The 24,387-nt window shown below is 46.1% G+C and overlaps 1 protein-coding gene across 3 annotated transcripts in view; it reads right to left on the bottom strand.

The window, feature by feature from the left end:
- Nucleotides 1-13,467: 13,467 nt before the first annotated feature.
- The window catches only part of PPM1A (protein phosphatase, Mg2+/Mn2+ dependent 1A), a 37,562-nt gene continuing 26,642 nt past the window's right edge, over nt 13,468-24,387 (bottom strand). For 2 of the 3 annotated variants that reach the window (XM_080394515.1, XM_080394513.1), the window contains one exon: nt 20,392-23,364. Coding sequence is in view for 2 of the 3 variants with exons in the window: in XM_080394513.1 (XP_080250639.1) it covers nt 23,335-23,364 (30 nt within the window). In the remaining variant the exon portion in view is untranslated. Of the gene's footprint in view, nt 15,563-20,391; nt 23,365-24,387 lie in introns of those variants that run through there. The other variant, XM_080394514.1, reaches the window with a different exon arrangement.

The following is a 24,387-nucleotide window of genomic DNA, read 5'->3' as shown; positions in this document are numbered from 1 at the left end:
GAGGCGGGCTGGGGCCAAAGGCCGGGCTGGCCGGTGGGCGTGCCTGTGATGCGCTCTGGTGATGTCAGATGTCACAATGGGGACAGTTACCAGGGGCGCCAGCAGGCCTGGGATGTCAGATGTCACAATGGGGACAGTTACCAGGGGCGCCAGCAGGCCTGGGCCAGCCGTGAGTGCACACGTGGCGGGAGGCTGGGCTGGACGAGGGCTGGGGGAGAAAGGCTGGCCCCCGCGCGTGGGCTCTCACCCTGCCTTCTCATTTCAGCCTTGAATGCTTTGTCTGTCTCGGGAGTCCATGTTATGTTGATTCGGGTTGTGCTCAGCGGATCAGATAAAGGCTTTGCAGGTAGTCCATACTGATACCTCCATAGACGACACGAACCTGTCGTTCCTAGAAAGGTTCGTAGATCTCTCACCGTTTCCAGTCTGGGTGTCTGGCAGACAGCTTCCTTCCTTGTTCTTCCCAGGGAACGTTGCCCAGCGGAGACTTCGTATCCCAGGTATGCCGCTTTTTCTTGCACCAGCTGTGCTTTCTGTTGGGAGACTCTGTAGCCACTTAAACCCAAGAAGTTTACAAGAGAGATCGTCCGTTGTACACATTCTTCTTCTGTTTCGGTCGCTATTAATAAGTCATCTCCATATTGTAGAAGAACGCCATCTCCCAGTGGCTGTTGCCATTGTTCCAATTCTTTGGCTAGTTGGTTACCAAGCAAAGTGGGGCTATTTTTAAATCCCTGTGGTAAACCCGTCCAGCTTAGCTGCATCTTTCTCCTCTATTGAGAGACTCCCATTCAAAAGCAAAAAGCTTTTGACTTTCCTGAGCTCGGGGTAGACAGAAAAAGGCATCTTTTAAGTCTAACACTGTAACCCAAATCAAGTTATCCTTAATTTTGTTAAAAGCGTATATGGGTTTACTATTACGGGGTGCAAAGTTTTAGTTATTTCACCCTGCATCGAGGGCCCAGCTGCTGGCGGGAGCGCCTTGGGCAGGGCATGGGGATGCCCGGGTGCTGGGGCTGGGCGCAGGCCTTACTGCCTCCCAGCTGGCTCACCCCCTCTCCTGCCTGCCCCCAGCTCCCTGCGGCTCCCACAGCCAGCTCCCTCCTGCCCAGCCCCACTGAAGCCCTTCTCTCTCTCCTCCTGCAGGCCATGGCTGCAACATTCTTCTATTGGTTGGTAGTAAGCCTCATCCAGCCACAGATGGTTGGTAATGAGCTGGATGATGCCATGCATGAGTGCATGCAGCAGCGTGCCCAGCAGCTGAACCAGGAGATGTCTCGGCTGCTGCAGGAGCTGGAGCAGAAGAGCGGCTTTACCTGGGGAGCCCTGCTCTCGGCTGCCTGGCAGAACTGGTGGTTATGGGCCATTGCTGCACCCCTGGTCCTGTGCTTAGTGCTGTGGTGCTGTCCCAGCAAAGGCAGCCATCAGCCAGAGAGCAGCAGCAAGGAGGGCAGCTCCCAAAACGAGCCGTGTAAGGAGGACCAAGAAGAGAAACCCAGTGTTGTGCTGGATGTGGCAAGTTTCGACCAAGTGCCCCCCGAAACTGTCTGTGATGCTGCAGCAGCTGATGAGTGCTCTGTGTCTGACAAAAACTCTCCAGGACCAGTTTTGTGCCACGACTGAAGCCAGCCAGATTCCCCACAACACTTATGCTGTCTACCGCTTGCTCGTGCCCCTGGAGCCCCCCCAAGGACATGCCTTCCACATGGAGTGGGACACCACAGAGGGGGAGCCGCTGAGGAACCCCATGCTCCGCGTAGAGCTGAAGTGCACATGCGGGCAGGAACAGCTGATGGAGGGCGCGCTGTGCTTCATCCACCACCCCAAGGAGGAGCTGATGGAAAATCAGGGTGACAGCCTCCTAGGCACCCTCTGCACTGGCCCCTACCTGGACATGGAGGAAAACACCCGCTGGTTCCAGATATTGCTAAAAGCAGCCTGGCAGCGTTTGCCTAAGTCGGAACACTGCGGTCTGACAGGGCTGCCCTCCAGGTGCTCCTGCAAGGTCCGGCTGATGTCCGGTTCCAATGCTGCCCTCCTGACTGAGATGATGTTTGGGTTGCAGCAGGATGACACGGACATCTTCCTGATCATCAGGTAGGCAGAGGCCACTGTTGCCAGCAGCAGGACGCAGCCAGAGAGCTGTGCTATGGAAGAGGTTCTGTTCTTCATGCACGGGGCCAGTCCTCAAGACACTTCCCGGAGAGCTGGTGCTGCACAGCGGAGCGCATCGGACACGCACAACACACTGCTCTGTTTGCAACGGCAATTGCTGCCGCACCTTTCCTCCACAGCAAAAGCGCACTGTGGGGCGCGGGGCCCGATGCAGCGGAAGGGCCCGATGCAAGGAGCCTTGGTGAGGAGCTGGATGAGGCCACGCGAGAGTGCATGCAGCAGCACTTTTCATGAAGTTAAGCACGAAGAAACACCGTTGCGGTGGAACTTAGGTGGTGACGCAAGTGGAGGCAGACTGCAAAACGCTATGCCTACGTGGCTGGGTTTGGACAAAATGGAAAAATGCCTTTTATTGTTTATATAAATTGTATATATATATCTTAGATAGTACATGTGTCAGACCCTGACGGGCTTTCTGTGTCCTTCTTGTTTGCTATTTGCTGTTGCTGTAGGTGCCCGTATGCTACGACTCTAAGTTCCGGTTCTTCACATCCTGTCTACATACCTGACAATTTGGGGCTGTCTTAAAGGTACACGGCTAAGTCTTTAAAGCAACTAACTCGTCTGCAGACCCACTACAGACCCCAGCAATCTTCATACAGGGCAGCGTGCTACAGCACAATTTTGTCATTCTGTCTACCTCCAGCATATGGTGTTAGTGGGCACATGGCAGGCGATACTCCCTTTTTATCTTAGTGGTTTTCAAATAAGGAAAGAAAAAAAGAATTAAAAGCAACAGAAAACCACCCTTGGGCTGCATGCGGGAGGGCCAGGCCAGAAGGCAGCAGGTCTTGGGAGAGCCGGGCGGTGCTGGCTGTGCCCACAGCCACTTTGGATCATGGGAAGCATTAGGAAACTTTCACAACTGGCCCAGGCCAACCCAGGAGAGAGGCCAGGAGGCAAAGCATGGACTTACAAGGGTAATTCTTTACTCGTGCGCATGAGGTGTCCCATTCAAACCGGGGCACCCCGAACACGGCTTTACACGAGGTTCTCAGACCTCAACATGATTTGACCAATCCCTCTTTAACTCAGAGATACTATTATTTTGCAAAGCAGCTGCAATTCTATGGCATCACGTCCCACCTGCCGCGTTCTTGGTGTAAACGACCCTGGAGCTGGTCTCGCTACAGTTACTTATCGGTGCTGCCAGGCAACGGGGGGGTTTCACAGAGGTGTTAGAGGGGCTCGGAGGCAGACATGGTAGTCTGCGATTGGGGCATTCAGAGCACGTGAGTAAGGGACAGGATCCAGGAGAAGTCCAGGAGGCAAAGTTGAGCCACCCACCCAGCCACCTGCATCAGAACCAGTGCCACCAGGAAAGCGCCTAAGTATTAGCAGCTGGAGAGTCTGTCCTGAGAGGCACCGAAGCACCTGTCTGCTGCCCAGACAGTTTCTCTAGAGAAGCTTGCTGCCCACCAGGAGTTCACAGTCGTGACGTCACCGAGAGGCTGCCAAGCCTGCTGAAGCCTACAGGTTATCGTCCACTCCTACTGTGCAATGTAAGGTCTAGTGATACTGTGACGAGGCAGCTGAGGACCATCAAATCAAACTGTAGCCCCGCGGAGCAATGCTAAAAGAATCAGGAGCGCAGGTGGTGTTCTCCTCCATCCTCCCAGGCAGAGGAGGGGCTTCAGCAAGGAGGAGACATGCTGAATAGAAGAGTGCCTGGCTGCGTAGCTGGGGCTCAAGGTTTTGGCTTCCATCATCGTGGATCTACCTTTGAGAAGCTGCGTCTCTTGGGAGCTGGGGACATTCACCTGACCTCATACCGCAGGGCAGGAGAGGGCAGAATGCGGGACACCGAAACGGAAGGGAAATGCCTGCACAGCGGCCCTCTGACGAGAGCGGCAGCATCCTCCTCTCAGTGGTCTATCCCAGCGCAGCGGCCGCTGAAGACCACAGTGGCTGCAAAGATGATAGTCACCCTGCTTCCCCTTCACACTTTCACGGCCACGGTGGCAATGCCACACAGGCTCAGAAACTCCCTGGCAGCTGCGGCTGGGCAGGGACCAAGCGGGAGGCACCGCTGATGTGCCTCCACGTGTTCACTGGGGGCCGGCTGGAGAATCTGACCGTGCCAGACACTCCCCAGGGAGCTGGTACCGCAGAAGTGAACATGCTGGACATGGAGAAGACGGTGCTCTCTCGGCAGCGGGAGTTGCCTGCTGGGAAACGTCCACCCGCACCCCGTCATGCCCCTTGGGAAACATCTCTTTGGAAGCACTGTCCTCTCGCAGTGGCACAGCAGCACAGAGATCCTGCCGTGGAGAGGCCCCGTCCCGCCACCAGGATATCGGGAGATATACCACCCCGCACCCGCTGCTGTCCCAAAGGCACCAAGAGCACACCCTCGACCACAAGCACAGTGGTCAGCACCAAGGGAGCCGCCTGGGTCAAAAGCTGTGAGCGTCTGACAAGCCTTTGACGCCCTTTCCCACAGCATTCTGCTGAGAAACGAGCTGCTTATGGCTTGGACGGCTGCACTCTTTGCGGGGCCAAAAGCTGGCTGGATGGCCAGGCCTAAGGAGTGGTAGTGAAAGGAGTTAAATCCAGCTGGTGGCCAGCCACAAGCGGTGTTCCCCAGGGCTCAGTCCCAGGGCCAGTTCTGTTTAATCTCTTTCTCGATGATCTGGACGAGGGCCTTGAGTGCTCCCTCAGTAAGTTTGCAGGCGACACCAAGCTGGGCAGGAGCGTTCATCTGCCTGAAGACAGAAAGGCTCTGCAGGGGGGTGTGGACAGGCTGGGTCGATGTCCAAAGCCAATTCCATGAGGTTCAACAAGGCTCAGTGCCAGGCCCTGCACTCGGGCCACAGCAACCCCACGCCACCCTACAGGCCTGGGGCAGAGCGGCTGGGAAGCTGCCTGGAGGAAAAGGAGCTGGGGGTGTTGGTCAGCGGCCGGCTGCATATGAGCCAGCAGTGTGGCCAGGTGGCCAGGAAGGCCAAGAGCGCCCTGGCCTGTGTCAGAAATAGTGCGGCCAGCAGGGCTAGGGAATGATGGTCCCCCTGTGCTCGGCACTGCTGAGGCCGCACCTCGAGCAGCACGGTCAGTTTTGGGCCCCTCACTACAAGAAAAATACTGAGGTGCTGGAGCACGTCCAAAGATGAGCAGCGAAGCCGATGAAGGTTCTGGAGCACAAGTCTGACGAGGAGCGGCTGAGGGAACTGGGGTGTTGAGCCTGGAGAAAAGGAGGCTGAGGGGAGACCTTAGCGCTCTCTGCAGCTGCCTGAGAGGAGGTTGTGGCCAGGTGCATGTCGGTCTCTTGTCCCACGTAACAAGCGCTAGGACAAGAGGAAAAGGCCCCAGGTTGCACCAGGGGACGTTTAGATTGATACTGGGGAAGATTTCTTCACCAAAACGGTTGTCAAGCACTGGAGGAGGCTGCCCAGGGAAGTGGTGGAGGCACCATCCCTGGAGGTAGTTAAAAGACGCGCAGACGTGGCGCCCCGCAGCATGGGTTATTGGTGGACTTGGCAGTACTGGGTTTGCGGTTGGACTCGGTGATCTTAAAGGCCTTCTCCAACCTAAACGACTCTCTGATTCCATATGACAATACGTCCAAAATAGAGCAGCGTGCGTATCACATGGCAAGCGGCTGTGAAGGAAATTAACTCTAGCCCAGCCTCAAGGAGTACACCAGGGCAGCTGTGAGCCGCTGAGGCGGGCTGGGGCCAAAGGCCGGGCTGGCCTGTGGGCGTGCCTGTGATGAGCTCTGGTGATGTCAGATGTCACAATGGGGACAGTTACCAGGGGCGCCAGCAGGCCTGGGATGTCAGATGTCACAATGGGGACAGTTACCAGGGGCGCCAGCAGGCCTGGGCCAGCCGTGAGTGCACACGTGGCGGGAGGCTGGGCTGGACGAGGGCTGGGGGAGAAAGGCTGGCCCCCGCGCGTGGGCTCTCACCCTGCCTTCTCATTTCAGCCTTGAATGCTTTGTCTGTCTCGGGAGTCCATGTTATGTTGATTCGGGTTGTGCTCAGCGGATCAGATAAAGGCTTTGCAGGTAGTCCATACTGATACCTCCATAGACGACACGAACCTGTCGTTCCTAGAAAGGTTCGTAGATCTCTCACCGTTTCCAGTCTGGGTGTCTGGCAGACAGCTTCCTTCCTTGTTCTTCCCAGGGAACGTTGCCCAGCGGAGACTTCGTATCCCAGGTATGCCGCTTTTTCTTGCACCAGCTGTGCTTTCTGTTGGGAGACTCTGTAGCCACTTAAACCCAAGAAGTTTACAAGAGAGATCGTCCGTTGTACACATTCTTCTTCTGTTTCGGTCGCTATTAATAAGTCATCTCCATATTGTAGAAGAACGCCATCTCCCAGTGGCTGTTGCCATTGTTCCAATTCTTTGGCTAGTTGGTTACCAAGCAAAGTGGGGCTATTTTTAAATCCCTGTGGTAAACCCGTCCAGCTTAGCTGCATCTTTCTCCCTCTATTGAGAGACTCCCATTCAAAAGCAAAAAGCTTTTGACTTTCCTGAGCTCGGGGTAGACAGAAAAAGGCATCTTTTAAGTCTAACACTGTAACCCAAATCAAGTTATCCTTAATTTTGTTAAAAGCGTATATGGGTTTACTATTACGGGGTGCAAAGTTTTAGTTATTTCACCCTGCATCGAGGGCCCAGCTGCTGGCGGGAGCGCCTTGGGCAGGGCATGGGGATGCCCGGGTGCTGGGGCTGGGCGCAGGCCTTACTGCCTCCCAGCTGGCTCACCCCCTCTCCTGCCTGCCCCCAGCTCCCTGCGGCTCCCACAGCCAGCTCCCTCCTGCCCAGCCCCACTGAAGCCCTTCTCTCTCTCCTCCTGCAGGCCATGGCTGCAACATTCTTCTATTGGTTGGTAGTAAGCCTCATCCAGCCACAGATGGTTGGTAATGAGCTGGATGATGCCATGCATGAGTGCATGCAGCAGCGTGCCCAGCAGCTGAACCAGGAGATGTCTCGGCTGCTGCAGGAGCTGGAGCAGAAGAGCGGCTTTACCTGGGGAGCCCTGCTCTCGGCTGCCTGGCAGAACTGGTGGTTATGGGCCATTGCTGCACCCCTGGTCCTGTGCTTAGTGCTGTGGTGCTGTCCCAGCAAAGGCAGCCATCAGCCAGAGAGCAGCAGCAAGGAGGGCAGCTCCCAAAACGAGCCGTGTAAGGAGGACCAAGAAGAGAAACCCAGTGTTGTGCTGGATGTGGCAAGTTTCGACCAAGTGCCCCCCGAAACTGTCTGTGATGCTGCAGCAGCTGATGAGTGCTCTGTGTCTGACAAAAACTCTCCAGGACCAGTTTTGTGCCACGACTGAAGCCAGCCAGATTCCCCACAACACTTATGCTGTCTACCGCTTGCTCGTGCCCCTGGAGCCCCCCCAAGGACATGCCTTCCACATGGAGTGGGACACCACAGAGGGGGAGCCGCTGAGGAACCCCATGCTCCGCGTAGAGCTGAAGTGCACATGCGGGCAGGAACAGCTGATGGAGGGCGCGCTGTGCTTCATCCACCACCCCAAGGAGGAGCTGATGGAAAATCAGGGTGACAGCCTCCTAGGCACCCTCTGCACTGGCCCCTACCTGGACATGGAGGAAACCACCCGCTGGTTCCAGATATTGCTAAAAGCAGCCTGGCAGCGTTTGCCTAAGTCGGAACACTGCGGTCTGACAGGGCTGCCCTCCAGGTGCTCCTGCAAGGTCCGGCTGATGTCCGGTTCCAATGCTGCCCTCCTGACTGAGATGATGTTTGGGTTGCAGCAGGATGACACGGACATCTTCCTGATCATCAGGTAGGCAGAGGCCACTGTTGCCAGCAGCAGGACGCAGCCAGAGAGCTGTGCTATGGAAGAGGTTCTGTTCTTCATGCACGGGGCCAGTCCTCAAGACACTTCTCGGAGAGCTGGTGCTGCACAGCGGAGCGCATCGGACACGCACAACACACTGCTCTGTTTGCAACGGCAATTGCTGCCGCACCTTTCCTCCACAGCAAAAGCGCACTGTGGGGCGCGGGGCCCGATGCAGCGGAAGGGCCCGATGCAAGGAGCCTTGGTGAGGAGCTGGATGAGGCCACGCGAGAGTGCATGCAGCAGCACTTTTCATGAAGTTAAGCACGAAGAAACACCGTTGCGGTGGAACTTAGGTGGTGACGCAAGTGGAGGCAGACTGCAAAACGCTATGCCTACGTGGCTGGGTTTGGACAAAATGGAAAAATGCCTTTTATTGTTTATATAAATTGTATATATATATCTTAGATAGTACATGTGTCAGACCCTGACGGGCTTTCTGTGTCCTTCTTGTTTGCTATTTGCTGTTGCTGTAGGTGCCCGTATGCTACGACTCTAAGTTCCGGTTCTTCACATCCTGTCTACATACCTGACAATTTGGGGCTGTCTTAAAGGTACACGGCTAAGTCTTTAAAGCAACTAACTCGTCTGCAGACCCACTACAGACCCCAGCAATCTTCATACAGGGCAGCGTGCTACAGCACAATTTTGTCATTCTGTCTACCTCCAGCATATGGTGTTAGTGGGCACATGGCAGGCGATACTCCCTTTTTATCTTAGTGGTTTTCAAATAAGGAAAGAAAAAAAGAATTAAAAGCAACAGAAAACCACCCTTGGGCTGCATGCGGGAGGGCCAGGCCAGAAGGCAGCAGGTCTTGGGAGAGCCGGGCGGTGCTGGCTGTGCCCACAGCCACTTTGGATCATGGGAAGCATTAGGAAACTTTCACAACTGGCCCAGGCCAACCCAGGAGAGAGGCCAGGAGGCAAAGCATGGACTTACAAGGGTAATTCTTTACTCGTGCGCATGAGGTGTCCCATTCAAACCGGGGCACCCCGAACACGGCTTTACACGAGGTTCTCAGACCTCAACATGATTTGACCAATCCCTCTTTAACTCAGAGATACTATTATTTTGCAAAGCAGCTGCAATTCTATGGCATCACGTGGCATCACGTCCCACCTGCCGCGTTCTTGGTGTAAACGACCCTGGAGCTGGTCTCGCTACAGTTACTTATCGGTGCTGCCAGGCAACGGGGGGGTTTCACAGAGGTGTTAGAGGGGCTCGGAGGCAGACATGGTAGTCTGCGATTGGGGCATTCAGAGCACGTGAGTAAGGGACAGGATCCAGGAGAAGTCCAGGAGGCAAAGTTGAGCCACCCACCCAGCCACCTGCATCAGAACCAGTGCCACCAGGAAAGCGCCTAAGTATTAGCAGCTGGAGAGTCTGTCCTGAGAGGCACCGAAGCACCTGTCTGCTGCCCAGACAGTTTCTCTAGAGAAGCTTGCTGCCCACCAGGAGTTCACAGTCGTGACGTCACCGAGAGGCTGCCAAGCCTGCTGAAGCCTACAGGTTATCGTCCACTCCTACTGTGCAATGTAAGGTCTAGTGATACTGTGACGAGGCAGCTGAGGACCATCAAATCAAACTGTAGCCCCGCGGAGCAATGCTAAAAGAATCAGGAGCGCAGGTGGTGTTCTCCTCCATCCTCCCAGGCAGAGGAGGGGCTTCAGCAAGGAGGAGACATGCTGAATAGAAGAGTGCCTGGCTGCGTAGCTGGGGCTCAAGGTTTTGGCTTCCATCATCGTGGATCTACCTTTGAGAAGCTGCGTCTCTTGGGAGCTGGGGACATTCACCTGACCTCATACCGCAGGGCAGGAGAGGGCAGAATGCGGGACACCGAAACGGAAGGGAAATGCCTGCACAGCGGCCCTCTGACGAGAGCGGCAGCATCCTCCTCTCAGTGGTCTATCCCAGCGCAGCGGCCGCTGAAGACCACAGTGGCTGCAAAGATGATAGTCACCCTGCTTCCCCTTCACACTTTCACGGCCACGGTGGCAATGCCACACAGGCTCAGAAACTCCCTGGCAGCTGCGGCTGGGCAGGGACCAAGCGGGAGGCACCGCTGATGTGCCTCCACGTGTTCACTGGGGGCCGGCTGGAGAATCTGCCCGTGCCAGACACTCCCCAGGGAGCTGGTACCGCAGAAGTGAACATGCTGGACATGGAGAAGACGGTGCTCTCTCGGCAGCGGGAGTTGCCTGCTGGGAAACGTCCACCCGCACCCCGTCATGCCCCTTGGGAAACATCTCTTTGGAAGCACTGTCCTCTCGCAGTGGCACAGCAGCACAGAGATCCTGCCGTGGAGAGGCCCCGTCCCGCCACCAGGATATCGGGAGATATACCACCCCGCACCCGCTGCTGTCCCAAAGGCACCAAGAGCACACCCTCGACCACAAGCACAGTGGTCAGCACCAAGGGAGCCGCCTGGGTCAAAAGCTGTGAGCGTCTGACAAGCCTTTGACGCCCTTTCCCACAGCATTCTGCTGAGAAACGAGCTGCTTATGGCTTGGACGGCTGCACTCTTTGCGGGGCCAAAAGCTGGCTGGATGGCCAGGCCTAAGGAGTGGTAGTGAAAGGAGTTAAATCCAGCTGGTGGCCAGCCACAAGCGGTGTTCCCCAGGGCTCAGTCCCAGGGCCAGTTCTGTTTAATCTCTTTCTCGATGATCTGGACGAGGGCCTTGAGTGCTCCCTCAGTAAGTTTGCAGGCGACACCAAGCTGGGCAGGAGCGTTCATCTGCCTGAAGACAGAAAGGCTCTGCAGGGGGGTGTGGACAGGCTGGGTTGATGTCCAAAGCCAATTCCATGAGGTTCAACAAGGCTCAGTGCCAGGCCCTGCACTCGGGCCACAGCAACCCCACGCCACCCTACAGGCCTGGGGCAGAGCGGCTGGGAAGCTGCCTGGAGGAAAAGGAGCTGGGGGTGTTGGTCAGCGGCCGGCTGCATATGAGCCAGCAGTGTGGCCAGGTGGCCAGGAAGGCCAAGAGCGCCCTGGCCTGTGTCAGAAATAGTGCGGCCAGCAGGGCTAGGGAATGATGGTCCCCCTGTGCTCGGCACTGCTGAGGCCGCACCTCGAGCAGCACGGTCAGTTTTGGGCCCCTCACTACAAGAAAAATACTGAGGTGCTGGAGCACGTCCAAAGATGAGCAGCGAAGCCGATGAAGGTTCTGGAGCACAAGTCTGACGAGGAGCGGCTGAGGGAACTGGGGTGTTGAGCCTGGAGAAAAGGAGGCTGAGGGGAGACCTTAGCGCTCTCTGCAGCTGCCTGAGAGGAGGTTGTGGCCAGGTGCATGTCGGTCTCTTGTCCCACGTAACAAGCGCTAGGACAAGAGGAAAAGGCCCCAGGTTGCACCAGGGGACGTTTAGATTGATACTGGGGAAGATTTCTTCACCAAAATGGTTGTCAAGCACTGGAGGAGGCTGCCCAGGGAAGTGGTGGAGGCACCATCCCTGGAGGTAGTTAAAAGACGCACAGATGTGGCGCACCGCAGCATGGGTTATTGGTGGACTTGGCAGTGCTGGGCTTGCGGTTGGACTCGGTGATCTTAAAGGCCTTCTCCAACGTAAAAGAGTCTGTGATTCTCTGAACTGGGAATAAGGTTGGGGACCCCTACTTCTTAGAAACTCATGAATTGCAGTACAGGGATTACATTACTTAAAAACATAGAGAACATGATACACCGGAACCAGTTCAACTAGATTAAACACGTTTTCCATCCAACCATGCAAAAATCCTTTTGAAGTGAAGCAATACTGAAGTCAGAAAAATTAAAAAGGGTCAAAAGTAAGTCCATTAATTTTCACTGCTGTGGGTAATGGAGATCACTGAATTGTGTCTTCCTTTGTTTCACTTTCTTCTTTCATAAGAATCCATAGCAACTTTAAAGGAAATTATTTGTGTGTCAGGTGCCATAAAAACATATAAATGATCTTATTTTTAAGTATGTGAGAAGCTCACTGGCTTCAGGTGGGACAGAATATTCAGCATATGCCACAGGGCTCTGACAATGTGGGACCTACCGAGTGGGAATGGACTAAATGCCTACTTGCAGTCAGATAAGCCGAGAGAAGGTATTCACACTACACCATGAACAAGCTGCCTGCAGATATGCTAGAAAGAGTTTTGAGTTTTAGCAGTGCACCTAGGAGCGTGAAACCGTATTAGACCAGGTGCTGTAGAAAGAAAACACACTTCATTCCTAATATGAGAAAACGTAGAAAACATACAGAAGATGCAAGAGGGAATACAACAACATCTGGAAGATTTGCAGACTTTTACAGAACAGTCTGAAAGCTTCAGGCCAAAAAGAGATGATTAAGAAAGAAAAATCAAAGGGACTGGGTGTATGTGAGAGGTGGCAGAAGGCATGTGCTTCACTGCATGCAAAGCAAGAACCAACCACAGAACAAGACCCAACAGATCTGTGTAAACAGGGAATATAAAAATTGGGCTAAAGGTTACAACCTACCTAGAATCAAGGTGATAAGGTGAGTACAGCTCCTTATCAAATTTTAATATGAATCATTTTTATTGGGTATTAGATAATAAAAGCTGGGCTGTGGCCTGGAGCAGCTTCCTTCTAGCACTGAACTCATGCCTGTGCTGAGGTTTTTGGATGCAGGTAAATTAAGACCCTCACACTCAGCTTAACTCCTGAAACCAGGGCAAGGTTCTGCCTATTAGGCTGGCCACCTATTAGTGTTTCCTAACAGAACAATAAATTTTTCATCATGAAACTCCTGTACATTTTAAGAGTGTAAAAACATTAAGCTAATATATTTCTGTAATTAAAAATTTATGTTATTTCAGTTCATGCTGTACATTTCATTGCTATTATTTTCAGTAGAAGCCTTCTAAAATCGGCCTTCTATTTTGGTTTTTTTTTCCCCCTGAAACTGATTTGCTGATATCCCGCTAGTCTCCAGTTCATTACTGGAAGTCAATAACAATCAACTGGAGGGTGACTTCACTCACTTTCATATTCCAATTGTACAGTCTTCTAAGATAGCTGATAGTGAGCATTAAAAAGCACCAAGTTAAAAAAACCCACACACAACAGCAGAAAAATCCAAAACCACTCTGAAGGGCACACTTTAGGATACTTGTAACATGAAGTAGAACACATTAGGATTAAGACTGATTTAAGCCGATTGTGTCACTTCATGTTCTTTAGGTAACAGACTGCCACTATATCCATGGCAGGGGTGAGCACTAAAAAACCAATACATTACTCATCTAACGAAATACTTCAAAAGGCTTCTGGACTTTTGGAAAAAGTAATTTGCGTAAGTAGGAAATGCAGAAAAGAAAAGCCCAGCTACAAAAGACCTGGAGGACAGCCATGTCAAAATACCCTGTTCCTACTGTCTAGATCTTAGTCTAGGGACTCCACAGGTTACTGTTTTTAAACAGACCTGAAAAGCTTGTTTCCTCTGGTGCCCCCCCCCCCCCCCTTTTTTTTTTAATGCTTGTAACATATCTTGAATTATTTCATTTAGATGTATCATACAAAGCTGTTTTATCCTGTACCTTCTTATAGCTTATTTGACAGGATTCAAGTGCCAGAGAAGGTGACTGTTCACACCAAGTGACACCTGCTATTCACGACCCAGCAGCAAACTTTGACATACTATTTCAGAGTAAAGGGGAAGAGCCATGATGCAGCTTTGGCAACATGATACTTCCTAAAGAGAATCTGGCAGGACACTGGACAGTGTCACAGACACTTCTACTACTAAGGAGTAGAGGGAAAGACAAGAAAACACATATAGCCAAGTGTATTTACTTTATATCGGCTCTACTGTACAAATACATTCACTGGTTTAAATGTCTATTTGGCAAACTTTTAATTCAAGACAAGTCTAAGTGGTATTCACAGCAAAGTTTTCAGTCCTGTTTAATAGGATTAAAAATCTGGCTAGCAACCATTTTCTTGAAGCAGAGGATGAACACCAGAAAAAGTTGCTAATTGGGAAAAGAAAATCAATCTTTCACAGCTGTGGTTCATAAGTAGGATCTTTGAAAGTTTGCAGATAAATTTAAGCTCTCCCACTTTCAAAACATTGGAAAGTTTGCACTAAAATTGGTAAGTGCAAATTAACAATATATAAAATTCTTGTTATATTGATGAACTTCCAGTCCTGCAAGCTCACAAGTGAGAGCCATACACCAAATTCACTCACTGCTCAGAGCATCTCCTGTACGCGTATTTGCAGGGATAATTGTCTTGAGTTATTTCTATCAGTAACTATAAACAATTTTTCTTGCTACTCTTTGCCACATTCACCTTCATTCCTTCAGAACATCATGTTAGAATAAACTCCTATATTCTTAAAAATTGCTGAAATTTAAGATTGAAATCAGTTAAACTATTTAACTGGGCTTCAGGGTTCTACCTCCTCTTAAATTAGCCCATGTAAATGCAGTTTGATTAAATTCAGCCACAACGAACATCTTAAGTTATCTTAATATTTCTATCTGAACAGCTCCAATGACATTCAAATTTATTATGTCAAGATTAAAAAAACACATTGAAATTAACCAACAATATTATTTAGAGGTATATTATTCTTTGGCTTTAAGGAAAAAAGACTCTAAAATGTAAATTTCCAATTAAATGGGATAGAACATTCTTTTTATAAACTTTGAGCTAGAAAGCAAAGGGATATACTTTCTCTCCCATGTCTGCTCTGTTAACGTGAACTGAGGCTAACAGTCAATCATACCACAGCAATTTCAGTTTTTTAATCCACAGAAAATGTTCCCTCATTTTACTAGACAAGTCAGTAGTTCCAATTTTTAATCCTTAAAGGGTTGGGACTGAAACTTGAGAATCCAGGTCACAGGTGACAGCAGAATACCCTCCCACCTCCTCCCCTGGTTTAATTTGTATAGTCCACATCAGAATCTTACCAGCTCTCTGCCTATAAAGATTTCCAGGGAAGATAAAGGTGAACTGATGACATATAAGCTAATTTCCCCTCCAAATCATACAGGCTAAAACCAGCGTAAAGATTCATTTTAGCCTTTAGCATCCTTAAATTCTTAGGAATTATATTACAAAAGCCTATCCTGTATTTGACAGTACTCAGTCAGGGCAGAAGATATAAACAAATGTATTTTGCTCCTGTGTGACATGGTTTTCTGAAAGTTCCTTCTCAATCCCTAGCTTTCTTGAAAATCCCAGATCAGAGGGCCCCTGGGAAATACTGTGACTGGAACCAAGTGAACGCTGCTTCATCTTGGAATTTCAACATATAAGTAGAAAAACAGTGAAAAGGGGGAATTTTATTATTGTAACTAAAAATGAGCAAAATAAGCATTCAATATTCTATTTTAATATAACTAGCTTGAATCAGAAAACTGAAGGAGACCAGCTAAGTTTATAAATCAGTGACAATAAAACAGATAATAAACCAGTTATATATAGCATACCACTCAAATACACACACATGATGTAATTTGCCTGTTTTATTTAGTGGAATCACTTTTGTAGATTAGTTTCCAATTCCCATGTACTCCAATGCAAGCCTCCACCATCGACAGGCATAATGCAGTTTGTTCAACTGAATCCAAACTAAAAAAAAAAAAAAAAAAAAAAAAGTACAATCTCAAAAGTTAAGTTAGAAACTAAGTTGACACATTTTCTTTGGGACCAGGAATCTGTACATAGTACAAAATATACATTTATTGAACTTTCTGTAAACACAGTTTGAATAGTGTAAAACTGTAAATAGTGGGTGAACTACGTGGAGAATAATTTATTATATATTGTTATACATTTTACTTAAGGAAAATAGTTATGCTCTTGTATATTACTCTGTTAAATTTATAAATTCCATAATGAAGCTGTGTAATCTGCAAACATGCTTTTCAAGCTTAAATCTCTCCATTCGTAACACACATTTATACAGGTCATCAATGAAAAAACGTTACACTTTCCACAAAATAGTTATAAAGATGTAATGAATTTTCTAAAAAGACAGGCACAGCATGTCACTACAAATGAGACTCATGATACAATGTGGCGTCAATTCTGTGAGAAGATAGGTGAAAACTCTCTAATTCAGCATGTTTGTACGTGGTCTTAGTAACAAGACAGATGCTAGAAACCAAAATGTCATTTTGAAAGATTTATATAGCAGCTGGTCCTGGAAATCAAACATCACACTTTTCAAATACCCAGTATTCCCAGGCTAGGAGAATCTATGCTTTTATCTTGTATTAACCCTTCATTGCTAGTCATTTAGTTTTCCAACTACCTGGCACAATTTGCCAAGAACATTTGCATAATTCAGGACTTACTCCAAAAACTAGATTCCTGGCACCAAAGAGTTAGATCTGGTTAATAAATACCACTTAACTCTTGGTACTCAAGGGCAGTGCGAATAACACCATCAGCAATAAAATGTATGATAGGAAATCCCAAATTCCAGCATCAAATGGTCACACAGCATTAACCCAAAGAACACGCGGTAACAGGTATTGCAGCATCTTGTGTATTTGGGGACTCTGTTGTATAATGCCCAGTTTCCAATTTAAGAGTCTGGAAATTTTGAACTGCAGCAGACTTGCCAGCCTGTCATCAAACACTCAGCAAGAATAAAAAGTTCCCCTAAAAACACCAACAAAGACCCTTCCAGTAGATCCACCACTGGACATGGACATAATGCCATGTAAATTCAGCACATTTATTCCTAGGTTTTTAGGGTCTCCTTGTTTTTCCATCCCAGGTAACTAATTTTGGGTTTCATCTTTTTATTCTTTACAGCTAAAAGCACTACATCAAAGACTGAACCTCTTAAACTGTGCCCTTCTGATGTTTTAAAAGATCAAAAAAAAAAATACTGTTACATGTTTGAAGAATTACAGAATTGTTCTCTCCAATGAATCTAACACTTTGCTTTAACATTACCATCTTCTCCCCTTTGGCTTCAGAAATCTTTTTTAAAACCAAAACTGAATAAAGATTACATTTCTTTTTCATTCCAAGGACAGTGGGACAGTTAAGGCTCCAACAATACATGTGCAAACTTTATATATTGCTGTGTGAAGCTCCATCAATATCAGCAGGATATGAAGTTAAGTACATGCCTGATTTTCCCAAGATTATCTCAATTTAATTTTCCCCTGTAGTTTGAATAAAAATACTGTGCTTCAGCTTGAAATACTATCAGTGAAAGTGAAATCGGCTACTTAGTATTTCCATTGCTCAGACTGGGCTGAATTCAGTAACTCAAGTGCAATTAAACTCTGGACCTTAGTCCAGAGGCGTTGATAGAACTAAGAGTATGTGAGGTTTTATGACCCACCAGTCTCAGCTTTCTCTTTTTCTACCCAAAGATATTTCTCAAAAGAAACAACAATAGCACCTCCTTCAACTCTGCAGGCTTACTCACAATGCATACCGAGAGTCCTGTCTACTTCAGCTGTAAAAACTCCCTGCTCCCACCAGCTCTTCAGAGTGAATGGGAGCAAAAATGAATTTCAGCTTCGTGATTGAGCAAGCTGAGAAGTGCAGGTGTAGTACTCTCAAAAGAAAATGTTCCTATCTGACACAGCACTCACCCTTGCAAATAAATGGCTGGTTACACAATCGTTAAGGACCATTGGGTTTATTTTTCTTTTCTTTTGGGGAACAAAAAAAAGAAGAAAAAAGTAGACGTATAGCGCTACTTTAAAAAGCATTTGGGCAGGAATCAGTACAAGCATAAAAATCCAACCAGGAATAAAACTATACTCTAGAAATCTGACTTATCCCAGCTCTACTGAAGTTTCGACACTGTCAGAATAGAACTGATTTCACTAATTGCATAAAAGGCATATTTAAAATTAGGCCCATCTTCCCAAATTTTGTGGTTGCAAAGCTTAGGGGTTTTGGTTTTGTTGTTGCCAGCTTTAAGGCAACCCCCAAAACCCCTTTCCTAAGCCACCATTACCGCTCCTGTTCTCTTGGCTTAGAAGCAAAGACTTCACAAGAGTGTCTACATGGGGGGAGGCAGAGCAGGGAGGGAAGATCTGGTTTGCTGCTACTCAGAAGAGCAACAAATAAAACCACAGATAAAGCAAGGAATATGCACAGAGCCTAGGTCACCATAGGTCACCAACTCTGACACAATCAGGAGATTAAAGCTCCAGACACATTTTTTTTTCCCATGCATTAAGTAAACAGCTGAAATACTTGTAGAATTTTCCAGAAACAAGTTTTCAGTGGGAGATAGCATAGTCAGCTTTTAGCACGTTGTACATTCTTTTTCTTTTCTACTTGAAAGCATTTAGTGGTCCAGGAGAACAAAGACAAGCTTTAAGTTTTCCTACAGCTTCCTGAACTTCTGTGAACAAACGCCACGCCGGCAGAGTGGCTGCTACTTCATTTACAAAGCAATGTCATTAAGCAAAGTAAGGCTACAGAGTGCTTCAAAAGGTGCAGCTTGGACCTGCAGAGACCTGCAGACTTTGCAAGCACTCCACAGAGACAGCTCAGAAAGAGCTCAGCAAAAGATGGGATTCTTGGATCAATAATTCACAGACAGGTCGGCCAAAAGTCCTTAGCCCCAGATAGTTACTTTTGAATTTTATCTCGTTTTTACAGTTTATAGCAGGAATCACGTTCATTTTATGCACTACAGCACCCTAGAAATTCACATGTGGAGCCTCTTCTTACCACTTTAAGAGTTAAAAGACACTATCCAGCCAAGTAGAGACTTTATACCCTGTAACGATACAAAAAGGCTCGTTATGATCATCTCGGACACACACAGTGGTAGGAACAAGCAGGTATACTAGTTATCTAGGAGACATTTTCACATCTTACAAAGCTCAGCACAGAGTAACAATTGCATTTTCTACAGAAAAATGTCAGGTACAGCTCCACAGCTCTACAGCTTTTCTATTTCTGAACCTATGCAAGGTACTTGTGGTTTGCATTAAAATACCGTATTTGCTCAATGATGAGGAAACGGGTAACATTTTACTAAATGTTTGCCCATTTCAGACATGGCCAACTTTAAATATCAAGAAATTAAAATATACCAAGTCATTTGCGCATAAAAGCAATTCAAGAAGGTGCAGGTAGAGATGAAGGTGAACATCTCAGCATGATGAAAACCTGATGTACACTGAAATAAGGTAAACTGTAACGACCATATCATTAACCTAATTGCGGCAGCCATGCTGTCTATCCCACAGGACAGAGCTACATACACCTAGAGAAAGCAAACAGCCTTGTCAGCATGGAACTCGTACACAAGACAACATTAAAACCAAAGTCTTGGGATTCATTTTAAGAAAAAGAATGTTTCCCAAAGCAAAATGTTTTGTCTGCTATAGAGCTGAGAATGATCTGCAAAGGCTTTGATGCTCCCTACACAGGTCACTCATTTATCTGGTTTAGTGTGTGGTTTCCCAAACTGTGGCAGGACGGTGATGCAACCATTTCTTCGTTCTCAGTCCCGCCTCCCCACTCTCCATCTTGCCCTAGTACCAGCACCCCATAGCTGGATTATCAACTTACCCAGGCCAGAAAGTACACATTTTTTTCCTTCCTCCTAACTGCACGGCCACATAAGCATGAGTGCTGGCACAACGCCAGTAGGAGCAAACTTCTAGCAATAGTTTAGTCTTGACAGAAGCAGAACATGAAACCATATCCTTAGCTCATAAATCACTAAAAATGAAATGCAATATGAAGTCCACCCTAACCCAGTGTATCAAATTAAGTCAGGATTCTTATCGAGGAATCAACTGAAGTGAAAACTTCCCTAATTCTGTTAGATCACCTTTTTACATTTTCAGTTCTGGAACTGAACAAAATAGCTCAGTCTAACCTATAGAGTTGAGACAGCACCAGCTTTGCAATAAACAATTTAATGGATGCTGAAGTCATTTTATCATAAGTACATGTTAAAGTGATTAGCTTTGGCACCTGCAGGAACTATCAAGGTAAGTGCTACCATTATTTATCTGCTGCTTAATATTCATCAGACACCTTGCTATATGACACAACCTAGGATTACTGCAACTCAGCAGTGTAATGACAAGCAGACGAAATCTCTCTTCAATTCTCACTTCCACTGGAAGATTAAAATGAATGATGGCCACACACAGAGGTCTTTGTGGTGCTGCTCCTGGCTAGGTAAGATCAAGCCAGCTGAGAGGCTCTGGCTTCATAACTTGCCTGGGATCTACACATTTCTGCCCCATCACATGTATCGGGGACTCCATTGATACAATGGATTTACAAAGCCTTGCAAATCTAGGACCCCAGTTAATGCAATTGCATTTAGTCAATCCAACATTGGTTTTAAAATGCATTTTTGAAGCCTCTGTCTTGAACATATTTCAATGCTGAATTAGTGAGAATTACTTGAAACAGTTGTCTATAAAGCAGTACAGGTATTCTCCCAGAACGATCAGTGAAACATTTAATCTGACTATAACAAAACTCACAGAAACTGAAGCCAGTGAAGCTGTCAAAAGTAGAAGGAAAACAAAGTTGCATGGCATACGAAGAAAATTAGCTTTACAAATGTAATTTCTTTTTAAAAACAAGCAAATTGGGACCATCCTATTTGAACATGTATTTCAAAATACATCTTTTAACATCACAATTTTCATTTTTGTCACACAAGAATCTTTTTCCAAGAGGGAAATAAATAGCACACAATACTTCCAAAAAAAAAAAAAAAAAAAAAAAGCTGCCTTGCCCCTGAGGTGCTAATGTTTTTAGCATTTAAAAAGAAGTTTCTGGTGCAAGAAGGAGATGCACAAAGGTGCAAAAGTGCCTTTTCCTTTTCAGAGCAGTGAAAAGTACAGCTTGCCTCTTTTCTAGGATGCTTTATATACTTAGTTTGTAAATTTTGTAATCAAAATCTTTATCTAAAATGGCAGTGTTTATGCATACATAATAGATTCAGTGCTCTGACCTCATCAAAACGCTGAACATCGGTGGGAGAGAGAAAGGCCTGAAACGGGCTTTCTTCTGCTACCCTCAAACCTAGTTACATCGCCTGCAGCAATAGCAGAATTATTTCCTTTGTAACCTTTAGGAGACCTCGTTAGAAGAGGCTTCAAATACATCATTGTCACTGAGACAGTTTAAGTGATTATGGTTTGAAGTATGGCTTTTCACACCACAGTTTTGCTTCCAATTTTTTAAAGTTTAAAACTCAGAGGTTCCACAGTCCAGTTCAAGGTTTTGCCATTTCCAAAACTAAACTTCAGTCTCTATGCAAAAGGACAGAATTGTATCTGCCTACTCCTAAGTTAAGTTTAGCTTTTTGCACTAATACGCCATGTATTATTAAATACGCTTGTTAATTAGGTGCCTGTGAAGCTACAACTTAACATTATTATAGTTTTGCACTCTACAACAAAATTAGACATTTTAAACATTTATTCATAGGTAGGTAAGGAACTGGTTCTTTAAGCAAAAATTGCTATAAATTTATAAATACAAATAGTGCTTATGTTTTCTTCATTCATGCTTGAACAGATTACAAACTGAATACAATGAAGTTACGTTTAAGCACCCCACATAGACAAGAGGGATAAAAGAAAGTTTGCTGGTATATACTATACTTTGTTCCAAGACACTATAAGTTACTTTTTCACTGTTCAGTGTTCCCTAACTCTGCATTAATTTTAAGGCTATATATACAAATATGTATATTTCAAAGTTAGGGAAAGACAAATAGAGCAAAATGCATTGTACTACATTTTCCTATCAAAAAGTAATTATACACCACGTTTTGATTCTGTTTAACTGCAGTAAATGTTACAATTACTTGTTGTACTGATCTTCCTTTTGGGGAATCTGCCTACTAAATGAGTAAACTACATATTAAATACAATATTCTCAACCAAAAAGACAATACAAGGTGCACAAAACAGCAGTTTTGCAAACACGACTGACTTGAAAACTTAATTTTTATATGCTCAATGGGAGAAAGCTAAGCTTAAATCAAATTAGTTTATTATCTTATAAAATTTTAAATTAGAATTTTAAACAACAAACAGTTAAATATTGTCAACATGCTATATCTCAAATCACAAATACTGTTTAACCACTAGTCTCTCATTCTAAGTAAGTGGGTCAATTAAAAACACACACCATAAAATGTTAAAGATTGTCAGGCTTTGACAAATGTATTTTTATCAAACAGTAGGCAAATTCAAACCAATGCACATCTTCAGTGGGGAGAAAAAAAATAAAACACCAAAAAGCCTGAAAAAACCCACACTCGTAAAAAATAGGGTAACGGATTAATCCCACATCATCCTCTAGCATATGGCTATGTCTTGGGCAATAATCAAAATCCTTCCCATTTTAAAAATGGGCTACCAATTAATAAAAATATTCTTGCACAAGTAAAGTATCATTTACAATGGCACTGACATTTTAAAAGGCAGGAAAAAAGGAATTACACATTTATGGATAAATGTCCTGTTTGTTAAATCAAGCTTTATTGATAAAATGGAATCCAAAGTATTTTACTTGGAACAGCAGCAGACCCAACCAATCAGGATTGTAAAAATGCTGCAGACTCCTACGATATGTAGAAAGCTGCCTGTTCGTGCTCAGTGATTAGTAGTTTCAGGTAAGGGTTAATGAAAAGAGAGGCGCAAAGAATCAAGGCATTCTAATCCCAAGGTTCATACACATATGAACATGATACTATAAATAGGGCGTGATTTAACTCCCGCTGAAGTCAAAATCAGAACTCCCTTTAACTCAATGTGAGAGCAGGAGAGTGTCCAAGAAAACAACAGACATTTGTTGAAGAACGTGCACTACTCTTAGTTATTTTTCCATTGCCAAGCAAATTCACACACTGTAATTTCTAGTAAGTTGCCCACAAGTTCAGCTTTCATATAAACCAAAAAGTTATCTTTACAGTTTTGTGCACCTCTTGAGCACCTAGCTGGCTAGGCTGCTGCTCCTTGCAATCCAAAACCACAACATGAATTTGAAGGGATATATATTTTGTTGCATCACACAAGCCAAACATTTCTTCTAACCTTTATAGTGATTTAAAGCAGTTCATAATTAAATATGAGCATTTTGTACACAGACAATTGCACTTTACAAAAACAAAATCATACAACATAAATTGCTGGAGTCTGATTTACAACATGAATTATGGTTTGAAATCACGTTTACAGAAGTCTGTTTTACAAAAAAGATCAGTTCCTGGGCTAGACGATGTACTGCTGTAGTCACTCCCACCAACACAGCGTATTCCCTTCTTTATTTAAGGTTGAGGATGGATGTAAAGAAGGGTCAACTGAGGTTGGGCTGCACTTTTATTTGAAGGATGAAACGTGAACTCCACAGCCAGATGAGCAGTTTTACCACATATCATCAGTTGAGGCAGAATCCTTAAAGAAAAAAGAAGGAACCCTTTAAAGTCTGGAGTGCCCATAGTTACAGCAGTTTCTGGATAATCCAGACTGAAAAGGGTGAAGACTTAAATCATTTTAGAAGTCTGTTTTGTCTACCCTTTAAGAAATAGCATTTAAGAAGGATCTAAAAACATACATGCTTAATTAGCAAAGCATTAGTATCAAGACATTTCAAAGTCTAACCAAATATTTTATAACAGCCTTAACGATCCTCAAAATAATATCCTAGGAGCCTTATTCAAAAGCATTCCTAGAGTATCTAGAAGTAATACAAAACAAATACACTTATTACACAGGTGTGTTAAAAGAGCAGGATGTGCCTCATGCCATTTGTTATTATCATTACCATCTTTTGTGTTTTCAGCCCTCCCTTGCTGTATAGGAAGATACAGTCATCAAATGACACTCTTATAATTCAGATCAATTGTAGCACCTATAATTTAAGGTTACAGAAGTGTAGTTTGGGCAACTACAGGAAACCCTAATTTTGGATGGTAATAAAACCATAAGGAGGAAGAAAAAACGTATATAACATGCTCTGAATTTTAACTGTACGACCACACGACATGGCATGACAACCATGCATTCAATAACTGAGTACCCATAGAATTTGGTATGTTCAGGCCCACGGGCAATAGTGGATTTTGTGCAACTACCTCACCCCTGAAAAATGTTTAACCAATTCTTGCTATTAGTTAAAAAAAAATCCTAATACAAATAGAGTATTTAATTCTAGTGGGGTTTAATCCATATGCCTTTGTCTGTTTCCTTCTCCCTTCCTTAGATTGTTCTATATTCAGTTTTCTTGTACTGCCTCATCAGTTGGGTACGTAACACCACAACTAAGAAGTGGTACCACAGATGGGTAGTGAAGCAACAGCTAAGTCTGTAGCACAGACATCAGAGCAAACTGCTTCTCTACAGCAGTCTGGTTGATGCAGTGTTGCCTGCTACCTTCCCCTAAGTAACTAAGGGCCACGATGGGCTTTAAGAACAGTG

This window comes from Falco punctatus (assembly GCF_963210335.1).
Source record: "Falco punctatus genome assembly, chromosome: 7".
Taxonomy (NCBI): domain Eukaryota; kingdom Metazoa; phylum Chordata; class Aves; order Falconiformes; family Falconidae; genus Falco; species Falco punctatus.
This window is presented reverse-complemented; position numbering and strand designations above follow the sequence as displayed.